Source organism: Gobius niger, assembly GCF_951799975.1.
Source record: "Gobius niger genome assembly, chromosome: 22".
NCBI classification, from domain to species: domain Eukaryota; kingdom Metazoa; phylum Chordata; class Actinopteri; order Gobiiformes; family Gobiidae; genus Gobius; species Gobius niger.
Genome location: NC_136873.1, coordinates 17,449,519 through 17,461,538, shown reverse-complemented (window position 1 = coordinate 17,461,538; position 12,020 = coordinate 17,449,519). Strand labels below are relative to the sequence as shown.

The 12,020-nt window shown below is 42.0% G+C and overlaps 1 protein-coding gene across 2 annotated transcripts in view; it reads left to right on the top strand.

The window, feature by feature from the left end:
• rabgap1l (RAB GTPase activating protein 1-like) overlaps window positions 1-11,000 on the top strand; it is a 214,102-nt gene extending 203,102 nt beyond the window's left edge. For both annotated transcript variants that reach the window (XM_079580926.1, XM_079580925.1), the window contains exons 20-25: window positions 396-488; window positions 4,517-4,732; window positions 4,809-4,892; window positions 7,823-7,894; window positions 7,980-8,195; window positions 10,661-11,000. In XM_079580926.1, coding sequence (XP_079437052.1) covers window positions 396-488; window positions 4,517-4,732; window positions 4,809-4,892; window positions 7,823-7,894; window positions 7,980-8,195; window positions 10,661-10,813 — 834 coding nt within the window. In that variant the 3' untranslated portion in view covers window positions 10,814-11,000. The remainder of the gene's footprint in view (window positions 1-395; window positions 489-4,516; window positions 4,733-4,808; window positions 4,893-7,822; window positions 7,895-7,979; window positions 8,196-10,660) is intronic.
• The last annotated feature ends 1,020 nt before the right edge of the window (window positions 11,001-12,020 follow it).

Genomic DNA, 12,020 nt, shown 5'->3' with positions numbered 1-12,020 from the left:
AGTTTCCTAAAGCTCGTCTTTGTATCGGCCACTGCCTGAAACACTTTTAAACCCAGAGTCAGACATGGCAAAGATGATTTCTTCAAGACTTTTTCATCTCTGCTGTGATGGATGTTTCACTGCATGACTATCAAATCAAATGTTTATGCTTCGGTTTGTATTTGTCTTTCAGACTTTTTAATTCCTTGTTTAATTCCTGTTACTTCCCATAAATTCCCATGGAAAATGTCCCACTTGCAGCCCTAGTCAGGTGTTTAATTCAATGTTCGAACAAATAAAAATAAAACACTTCCATTCAAAGGAGAAGCTGGAAACACCTGTTTACTGTATCTGGCTGGTGATCATTGCTGAAGTTTAAACAAAGCTTTAATCCTCCGGTTCCTCGCTGTGTGCAGGTGCCCACGAAGAAGCTGAAGAAGTTTGAGAAGGAGTACCAGACGCTGAGGGAGAGCCAGCTGCAGCAGGAGGACCCCATCGACCGATACCAGGTAAACTACGTCTGCTATGAGTCTGCTCAACTCTGGTAACGATGGGTTTCTGTGATGAAGACCGACCAAAAACATGTGACAGTTTAATATAAAGTCCACCTTAGCCCCTAACACATGGTGCACTACTTCTTATCGATCAAATTCAAGTGCCCGTTCAGTATTTGTGGATAAATATTCCTTCTACTACTAGCTCTGCGTGCGGTAGAGTCCAGGCGCTTTGAGTTATTTTTACCGTGTCCCATTTAACAGGACTATTTTTGTGTTGGGAGTTATTTTGAGCAGGTCTTCTGTCAAAGAGCCTCTTTGTCGGTGTCCTTTGATTTCATTTTGAACGTGAGGCTGTTTGATTTGATGTTACTCTGTTCTTCTCTGTGCTCTTCTCAGAGGTAGCCACTAGAGGTCAGTACAGGCAAAGGAAAAACAACTCTACGTTTATTGATATCATGAATATATACTGAAAAAAATAGTGAAAGTAATGAGGGACATGGAGGAGCAGACATGAGGAATTCAAATTACTACAATTACATGAAGATCAGCATTGAAACATTTACTTTGCTACTTTAGCCCAAAATCACACACAGATTGACATTTTTTATTGCTTTAAATGCAACAAATCTATTATCAGGCAGAGGAATGGAGTCAAATTAGGATATGTGCTTTGGACCATGCTGTTTGTTTTATGAATTTATGGCATAAAAGATTAAGAAATGTATAGATTTACTTACTTACTTATTTGAAACAACAGTAATGCTTTTCAGTCTTTCATTTTGGCACAAACACTGTAGGATAACCTGTCGTTCTGAATCTATACCTTTAATGACAAAGTGGGACATTATCTAAATAGGTGAGAAGGGGGACAAAGGTCTAAATGGCAGCAGGGCACGTGGTCACGCTGCAAAGGTGTGTATTTGCAGAGTACATGGAGCTTGTGAAATATATCAAGCCGTGTTTTCTCATGTAGTTTCCAAAATTACAAATACATAACCACCAAATCTACGACAACGTGCTTGCCTTTCAGCTCTGGTTAGGGACCGTCAACAAATGACAGAACGAAACACCAGTGTTTCATAAGCAATTTTATATTCTCATTTGACCCAGTGACCCCAAACCACTGATAAATATTGATATATTTATACATCCTCATGGGCCACTTGGCAAAAAGCTAGTACTAATATTGTAAAGCGATTTGAGGTCACTGGATCAACACAAATTGTTTAGTATAGTCATTTGTTGACGGTCCCTAACCAGAGCGGAAAGTGCCCAGCTCTCTCCCCACCTCACTAGAGCATTACCCGGGGGTGATATTGGTTCAAAGGGTTTCGACTAAAGCTGTGAGTAGTAGTTCTGTCTCGGGTTCAGTCAGGTGAATATCTGAATATCCGTTTAACACCCGACATAATGACGCTTTTCATTTTTCCTCATGACGTCACCTCCCGGGCTCAGTCATCTGGGTCATGAAGAACAGAAACTTTACTCGTCAAAACAGGATTTATTTTAGTCTGAAAAGCAGGATTTATTTTACTGTAGTTGTTAAAACAGAAACAACCTTTATTTGATTTTATTTTGGTTCATAAAAACAAACTATTTTCGTGAAAACAGTAACTCGCTAGATAAATCAGCTATTCACAAACTTTGAAGACTCCACCGGTCACACTGCGACAGTGCAGTATTTGTTCACAGTAGTGTCAGGACCAGTTTGTGTAGTTTGAAGCGTGCACGAGCCGCTGCTGCAGGTCAGGAAGTGCAGAACAGACGGAGGAAGTCTGTTAGGAGAATGTTAAGAGCTGGACTCTCTGTATGAGCACACTGTGTGGCTCCACGCGGCAGAGGTAAGCAAACAGCAACTGCCTTCACTTCATTTTCTCTGTGTTTTACTGCATCTGATACTGTAGAAGTAGGTTTTGATTTTCTTTATTCAGACACAATAAGTCATGTGTGAGTTTTGTGAGCTCATGTAGATGTGTGTGTTTACTTTACTGTGTGTTACTGAGTACTGCTGATGTCTCTTAAGATCACACTGGATTTTACAACCGTGTGAATGAAGTGGATGCATTTGGTAAAAAGTCATCTGGTCATTCTATAATCCGAAATTCTACAAAGATGATACTGTCCTGCTACATTTATCACTCCACATTATTAAGTCAAACTCTCAGTGGCTGTGCTCTGGGACAGCGGTCATGGGACGCACCACTGGTCCCACATTAGAGACAGCACAATGGGGGATGTGTGATCCTTTATCTTGACATTTTGACCATGTTTATGATGCAGTTCACTCGGACACATGTGCTGTCAGACATGGTACAACAGAAGAAGAATATCCAGGTCTTTACATAACAAATCACACTAGTGCTGCAACTAACGATTGTTTTGTAATCGATTAATCTATTGATTATTTTTACGATTAATCGAGTAATCGCTTGGCTGTGAATGGTGTAGGAAAATTGTATTTTTTCTATTTTTTTAATCACATATAGCTTAAGTGGCGCTGCTTGAAGATGTGCTGATGGAGTAAACTAAAGGGAAATGATTTTTGGAGGCTCTATTCATGAAATTTACAATGAACAAAATGTACACAGACGCTAACTAAGTAGGATTTCGGCAAAAATACAACATTTTTATGTCATTTTTGCTCCATAGTTGCTCCATAGTTGTCGACTATTTCAATAATCGATTAGTCGTCGATTAATTGATTAGTCGTTTCAGCCCTAAATCACACTGCTCAATATAGAAACATAGGATGACACGCAGTAGGATGGTTTGGCTTTTTACCTCGTTCCAAGTGGTATTCAAAGCATCTGTACCAAAGATATTGGTGGTTCTTTGTCACAATGCTGACATTGTGTTGTGATAATTACTGTATACTATAAGTATAAATGATCACTCCCTAAGTAAAATGAAGAACAATAACATATTGAGACTCAATAAATGTATGACATGCGTGAGCAGAATGAACGCTCTCACAGCTGAGTGAGTCTTTCTTCCACAAGAGCAGAACAACTACCGTCTCAAGGATGAGAGAAACATCATTTCAAACTATTCACTTCCTTTGACAAATAAAAAAATCTTCAATCTTGAATCTAACCTCGTCACTCGCCGCTCAATCCACGTCTTTAAAGGAATACGCCACCGTTTTTACATACTGAGATATGTTCTTACCTTAGCTTTGACGAGTTCTTTAGGACCTGTCTGATCTTCCCCCGTGCCTTCAGTCACGTAAACACAGCGCAGACGGCGTTAGCATTTAGCCTCTCCCTCTCTCCTCTATAGCTCCAAAACAGGTCAAGATAGAAGCTACCAAGCTCTTCCACGTTTTCCCTATTTAAATATGGTTACGTGAAGTGTTACACTACAAAGTATAATTACACAAAATTAAACAATGTGGATTTTCTAAGCGGATAAAAGGGGGAACTATATTGTAAGGCGTAATAATACCAGGAGTAGTTTGGCATCCGCACAGTAAAGTGAAGATTACTGCGTGGATTTCAAACTACTCCTGCTATTATTACGCCTTACAATATAGTTCCCCCTTTTATCCGCTTAGAAAATCCACATTGTTTAATTTTGTGTAATTATACTTTGTAGTGGAACACTTCACGTAACCATATTTAAATAGGGAAAACGTGGAAGAGCTTGGTAGCTTCTATCTTGACCTGTTTTGGAGCTATAGAGGAGAGAGGGAGAGGCTAAATGCTAACGCCGTCTGCGCTGTGTTTACGTGACTGAAGGCACGGGGGAAGATCAGACAGGTCCTAAAGAACTCGTCAAAGCTAAGGTAAGAACATATCTCAATATGTAAAAACGGTGGCCTATTCCTTTGAAAGATTGAATTGAGAAGCAAAGTATATATGTGAATACAATACAATACAGATGACTCCCTGGTATAAACAATGGAACATGATAATAATAAGAGTTATTGTACCAGCACAAAAACAAATGCAGTAGTAGTAAAGTATTGTTCGGTGTTAGACTCTGGTTGGTCGATCTTGTGCTAATGAACACACATCCACGTGGATCCTTGTGTGTTCCAGAGGGAGAACCGGCGTCTGCACGAGGCCAGCATGAGGCTGGAGCAGGAGAACGACGACCTGGCCCACGAGCTGGTCACCAGTAAGATCGCCCTGCGCAGCGACCTGGACCAGGCGGAGGACAAGGCCGACGTGCTGAACAAAGAGCTGCTGAGCACCAAGCAGAGGCTGGTGGAGACGGAGGACGAGAAGCGGCGGCACGAGGAGGAGACGGCGCAGGTGAGGGCCGTTCCTCTCAGTCTCGCTCTGTCCTGAAGTGCTGGCTGGTTTGAGAGCTCACACTTGTGGATTTCAGATCAAGGAGGTGTTCAGGCGAGAGCTGGAGAAAGCCGAGTCCGAGATCAAGAAAACCACGGCCATCATCGCCGAATACAAGCAGGTAACTCTCTGTAATGTATTAGGATTCAGCAAAGATGTACTTTAAGCCCAGGGGCGGATCTAGAGGGGTGCACTGCAAAAAGTACCCTACTAAAAACAAGGAAAAAAATTCTGCCAATGGGGTCAGCATTTTTTTCTTGCTAAGAATTCTTATTTCTAGAATATTTTTCTTATCATAAAACAAGAAAGAAACACTAAATTTAAGCAAATAAATAGCTAGAATTAAGCAAAATGTTCTCAGAAAATGGAATAATTTAAGGAAAACATTCTTATTTAGTGAAAAATTGTGGGATATTTTACTTAAATGTTGCTTGATTTAAGTCAAATGTTCTAAATTACTCACATTTTTGAGCAAAATATTTAAGGAAAATATTCCCCACGCCCGGGGACCCGTCTCCATGATGTGGAGCCAGGCTGATGGCCAGAATCACCTGCTGGAGGATTCACCTATTGTACATGTTTTTAGTGGTAGACACGGGGAGAACATGCTCCACACAGAAAGGCCCCTTTGGGAATCGAACCCAGGACCTCTGAGCTGTGAAGCTGAGGCTCTAACCGCTGTGCCACCGAGCCGCCCACTTTAAAGAATGGAATGTATTATCTTTCTGTGAGAATCAGTTCTTACATTAAGAGTTGTTGATCTTAGTTTTTCTTAAAATAAGAAAAAATATTCTTTGTCTAAAACTGAAGATTCAAAAAGTTTTTCTTTCTTGTTACAAGAAAAATAATCATGTTTTTAGCAAATATATCTGAACAAGAAATGGCTAGATTTTATTTCCTAAAACAAGATTTTTTTTCTCAAAAAACTTTGCTCGGCAAAACATTATTACTTTTTAGGGACAAAATAAGAACTTATTTCTTAAAGTAAGACATTTTTTACTTGCTTAGAATCCACTTTTTGCAGTGTGGCACGGGTTGTCAGCTGCCACCCCTAGTAAAGGTCTTGCCACCATTGATCTCAGCCAGGTTTTGTCCTTGTCTGGAACTGTTTAAATTCTAATGAAGTCATCAACCTGACACTTTATAAATCCATTGTTTCAAGAACTATAGCAATCCAGAGCTTCAAAACCTGATTAATTGGATAGTTTTTTTGGTCTGTCTCACATCTGCTCTAGAAGGTGTGCTTACAGAGGCTCACTCTCAGCTAGGACAAAGATATGTAACACCTTTAGAACTATATGAGGAGCCAAATGCCAACTCCTGTGGCTCCCAAGATGATGATTTTTTATTATATATTTTTTTGTAAGCAACCCCCTACTTATTTTATGGACAATGCTACTATTTTAACGGAAAAACTGCCTTGTGATCAAGCAAACCCTGCGTACCCAGGCTATAAACATTCAACGCTGTAAAATGTGTTGCCACCCCAGACATTCTCCCTGACCCTGCTTGCCACCCCGTGATTTCTTTTCTAGATCCGCCCCGTTTAAGCCGGACAAATGAAAAATAAAAGCCTGAATTGAGTTTCAGAAGCAAAATGTGAGTCAGTCTGACATTGAGTAAAACAGCCCTAGAGAAAGTGCCAGTGCAAGTTTTAGCGTGTATTTTCCGCGACATGTGTCAAAGAGTCTGTTTGATGTTTTTTTTGTAATAAGTGGTGGGACAAACAGCACAGTTTAATATCCTGCACTACAAAAAAGTAAACATCAAGCATTAGCTTAAAAGACTTGAATTGAGGTGTTTTCACTCATTTAGACCCTTTTTCCTGATCTGACCAAGATTATTATACTAGTTTGAGGACATTTCAGACTGGTTCTATGGTAAATCTCGCTTGAAATAAGAAAGTAAAACTGCCAGGGACAACACCATTTTTCTTACCCCATTGGCAAAGAAACTTACTTGAAATAACGGCGAAATGAATTGAAACGAGTCAGAAACCTCTCAGAACAAGTGAAATAATCTAGGTCAAACGCCCAACTACACACAAAACACTAGTTACGGTTAACAAAACACAGTAAAAGACAAGATACAGACGGGACAAAACACACATTAGGACAGTCGCACAGACAAAACAAACTTGCTCCATAAGCCCTCCCAAACCCCTCCAAGATACTTAGACAACATTTACAAAATAAAACAAAAATAGTCAAAAGGAAACGATTCCAAGAGATGAGGTAAAAGTACAAAATTACAAATACACTTAAAGACATAAACAAAGTGTTTTTAGGTGAGAGAATAAGGAGGCTCTAAACAAATCAAACAATGTTAAAGAACGAATGGATAAAGGTAAACTGTTCCAATCAGACAGGGCTTTGAACTGAAAAGCTCTGCGTCCTATTTCTTTATTAACACGTGGGACAGTAAAAGTAAGAGAGTGAGTACTTCTAAGTGAATATGTGGATGTAAATGGAATAAGAAAATGCTCCAGATACTGCGGACAGCTAAAGTAAATACATTTAAAAATAAATATAATCCAGTGATAATGGCGTCTTTTGTTTGGCTGCAGCCAGTCGAGTTTTTCAAACAAAATGCAATGATGGGTTCTGTATGGACATTTCAAAATAAATCTGCACAGGGTGTTGAAGAGAATATTAAGTGGCTTAAGGTACAGATCAGATGTGTTTTGATAAATGGTGTCGGCATAATCAATGATGGGCAGAACTAACTGAGCGATCACTCTTTTTCTAACTTCCTGCGTAAAGCAATTTGCTGAACGAAAAATAGGATTTAAAGTGGCGTACGTTCGCTTTATAATATAATCTATATGTGGTTTAAAGGTGAGTTCAGGATCGAGCCAGAGTCCAAGATATTTCACTTTATGAACACTAGAGCCATTCCGAAGCTCTCCTAACACTACTGTTTAAAGTGCACTGTTTATCTCTCTGTGATAAATATTTCAGTGTTTAACTCTCTAATCAGATCCTTGTGCTGCAGTTTATACCTGTGTTTCTTCCCCGTTTGTGACATTTGTAACTGTGGCTTGTGTTTCAGATCTGCTCCCAGCTGAGCACCAGGCTGGAGAAGCAGCAGGCGGCCACCAAAGAGGAGCTGGACATGGTCAGGGTGAGTGTCCACATTGTTGGAAGCCATAACAGGAGATGACCGGAGCTTTAACCCTCCTCTGCTCCGTCTGCGTCCCCTCACGCAGAGTAAGGTGCTGGGCTGTGAGCGCTGTAAGGGCCTCCTCTCCGCCCTGGACCCCCTGCAGTCGTCCTCCCCCGGCGGCGGGTCGGTGCGGGACCGGGCCCTGTCCTCCGAGGCCTCGGACCAGGAGCAGGACGGCCTGGAGGAGCAGCTCCGCCACCTGGAGCTGGAGCTGGCCCAGACCAAACTGCAGCTGGTGGAGGCCAAGTGCCGCATCCAGGTCAGGAGGCTCAGACACAGGGGAGACGTGCAGCAAAGGCAGAGGAGTTACATTTACACAGAACAAACATTCACCTGCTCCATGTACAAAGACACTCGTTTAACCACAAGACTTCCAGTTCAAAAACGTGTTGGGGTGGAACTTGCAGATACAGGCTCTAAAATGTACTCGAATTACATAAAAGTACTCATGAACCCCATTCTGACGGGATTAGTTTAACCTAGAGACCACATACAATTAGCAATAATCACGAGAAGGTCTGGTATACTTTAATCCCTGTAGGGAAGTTCACTCTCTGCATTTGACCCATCCTCAGTGCCGCTGGGGCGACCTGTAGGAGCAGTGAGCTGCCAGCGTGGGCCGGCGCTTGGGGACTCATGATGTGCAGCCAGACTGGTGTTCAGAAACACCTGGCTGGAGGATTCACCTATTGTACATGTTTTTAGTGGTAGGGAGCACCCGGAGGAAACCTACGCAGACACGGGGAGAACATGCAAACTCCACACAGAAAGACTGAACATCAGCAGGAAATGACACTGTAAACATTATTATTAAAAACACTTTCATAAGATTTAAAATCAAATAAATAAATCATTTTTTCCCGTCATTTTGATGAACAGCGTCGTAAAAAATCCGTCCTGAGTCTTCATTAATTAATCTCTCGTTTTATATATATATATATATATTTTTTTTAGAAACATGCACATACAGTGGGGAAAAAAAGTATTTGGCCAAAATCCAATAGAATGTCTATGTGAAACTGACCAAATACTTTTTTTCCCCACTGTATACCTATTAAGTAAGTTAGGAATACTCAGATTTCACGATAAATGGAGCTAAGCTAAACACTATTACTGAACAGAATCACACTGAACACAGTTAAAACTCGTGCGTAAAAGTCTCAAAGGAGGAGGACTTCTTCAGAGCATCATCGCTCATCAATATTAAAGCTCAGATTTACATATTAGAAATAATAGAGCTTATTATTTGCATTTCCTTAATTTTAGTTATGGTTTATTTGGTAGGGACAGTGCAAGTTAATGAACAAGCCACACCGGATTGTAGCCTTAGGCTAATTTTCATCCGTCGTCCCCCAAGCACACTCTCAAACACACTCTCATACATCCTGGCCTATTGTGCATGTTTTTAGTGGTAGGGGAAACCGGAGTACCCAGAGGAAACCTACGCAGACATGGGGAGAACATACAAACTCCACACAGAAAGGCCCCGTGCTTTGGTGGGAATCGAACCCGGACCTTCTAGCCGTGAACCACAAGCACTAACCACTGTGCCACTGTGCCACCAATTTTAACTTAATGTTTAAGAAACATTGAGGGTGGACAGGGCAGTATTCGGCAGTTCAATGGTGAGTTTTTAGTGCTCCGGAGTCCCGCTCCGTGGCTTACCTTTGTGCACCGCTCGCTCTGTGTTTTGTGTATTTTATCCAAGTCCACGCTCTCTGCTGCCACGTCAGCGTGCACCATGTTGACCACGTCAGTGTGCACCATGTTGACCACGTCAGTGTGCACCATGTTGACCACGTGGCGTCCCACACGTGACTGCTTTAGAGAGAGCCTAAAGGTTGCGCTCAGTTTCCGACTGTATTGTCTTGGGAAACTGTCCTTCTTTCATGTAGATCAAACTGTGATGACTTTTTTCTATCGGGCGTTCATCGAAGCCACCCGAGCTTTGCCTGGTCGCCTGGTACGGGAGCTCTTCTGTTAGAAACAAAAACGCCCTGAATCAGCTGGTCAAGTGGTCCAGTAAAGTCCTCGGCCTCAGACCAGTTTGGACTTTCTGCAGGACAGACAGTTAGAGAGGACGGCACGAAGCATCGTAAAAGACACTGAGCATCCTTTGCATTCAGAGTTTCGATGCTTCCGTCTGGGCGTCGGTTTTTGATGCCAATGAGCCACACAAACCGTTTTAAGAAAAGATTTGTTCCCGCTGCCCTTTCCTTTATGAACATTGTTACTGTCAAGTGGCTTAAACTTCAGTTGTTTCTGCACCAAAGGCACATCCTGTTAGTATCTGGAGACATACAAGCTTTAGATTTTAATATGTGTGATGTTTTATCTTTGTATAATGTGTTTTAATGTGTCAACTAGTTCTCAGAATTGCAAGACGAATTTACCCATGGGTACAAATAAATTAACCTAACCTAGAGTTAATGTCACTACAACTTACACATTTCCAACCAACGAGGGGTAAACTCATTTTTAACTCAGAAAGCAACGTCCTGACATCATATCCAGGAGAGTTCTGTAAATTTCAACAAAAATCTCGGCTTTGGTCCCGTGCGAATGCTCCACATAAAAAATCTAAAGCATAAAAGATATGTTTTTATTAGTGTCCCTCGATAATGCTTACAGTTTCTCACAGTGTGTACTTTTTCCTCCATCACGTGTCTTTCCACCACTGTCTAACATCTAACCCTCGCTGACCTCTGCTCCGCCTGTGTCCAGGAGCTGGAGCACCAGAGAGGGGTCCTCATGAACGAGGTCCAAGCCGCCAAAAACTCCTGGTTCAGTAAGACCCTGGGTTCCCTGAAGAGCTCCTCCTCCTCCTCCTCCGCCACGACCCCGGCGCCGCCCTCTCCGAAGGACGGGTCGGCGTAGACGCCCGCCTCTCCTCCACAGACTCTTACCCCCTGTCCCTCTGTAAGGCCAACAGGACAGCCTGAAGCGGGGGCCACACGGGCACCAAGCACCGGCCCCTGGCTTATGTTTACCTGGCGCAAACCGCAAAAAAGGACATGGACGTACATTTAAGATATCACTCTGAGTCTGAGTAGTCTGGACTTGATGTTTTAAGTCAGTTGACCAAAAGTGACAGATTATTTAGTGTTTACTTTATAAATGAAGTAAAACGTATTCATTATTTGACTGAAATAATAACGAAAAAATAACAATAATCAAGTCAAAAATACTGCAAAAAACAAAAACCAATGGCCAACTAAATAAATCGAGTTCAGACTACTCACAGATACATCCCATCGGTTCGTTCATAGAAACGCCGGCAAAACCCACGCTCTCCGTTTCATTCTTATGTTGTCAAATGTGGGGGGAAAAAAACGTTTTTTTTGTACAGAACAGAGCGTAAACAGGTGACTTTTTTTATACTGACAGGGACTTTTTTCGAATGCCTTCACCTCCTCGCCGCCGCAAGCACAGTCCGCGAGCAGCGTCCCGACGCCGAAACCCGCCAAGTGTAAATACGTAATCGTACATTCGAGAAGATTTTTTTTTATTTTCAGCGTTCCGCTAATTTATGCCGTTGCGATCGTTCGTGTTCGGGGTCCTCTATTATGCAGCATTGACCTTTTTTCATGCGGGAACGTTACATCCTGGTCACAAACCCCTCCCCCTCCCTCCGGGCTGGCGTTTAGCTTGAACATTCCCACTTCACTAGTGTCAAAACGAGTATCTTTGAACGCACTTTAAAGCTTTTTTTACCATGTTACAATGTTCTTCTCTATCGTCGAAAACACTGGCGCATCTTGGAGCGGTCTCTGAATCTTCCCCGGTGGCTGCTTCGTCTCAGCTGTTTTAGATTTTCGCCGTGTAAGATGGCGCTAAAGACTTGTTGGAGATTATTACCAAATACCCGCTCTTTAAGGTGCTGGTCAGATGATGCGCCCCCTGCTGGTGTGCATCGGCCACGACACACGCGTTCATCTATTTATTCTACATTCTGAATGAAGCATAATACAGGACCTTTTAAGATATGTTTGTTTCCGTCTACTTTGCATCCGAGTTTGCATGTTTTCCCGAATGTTTTTTCCGTTTTTAGATTTCATTTTGGGGAAGCCAGATTTGAAATGAG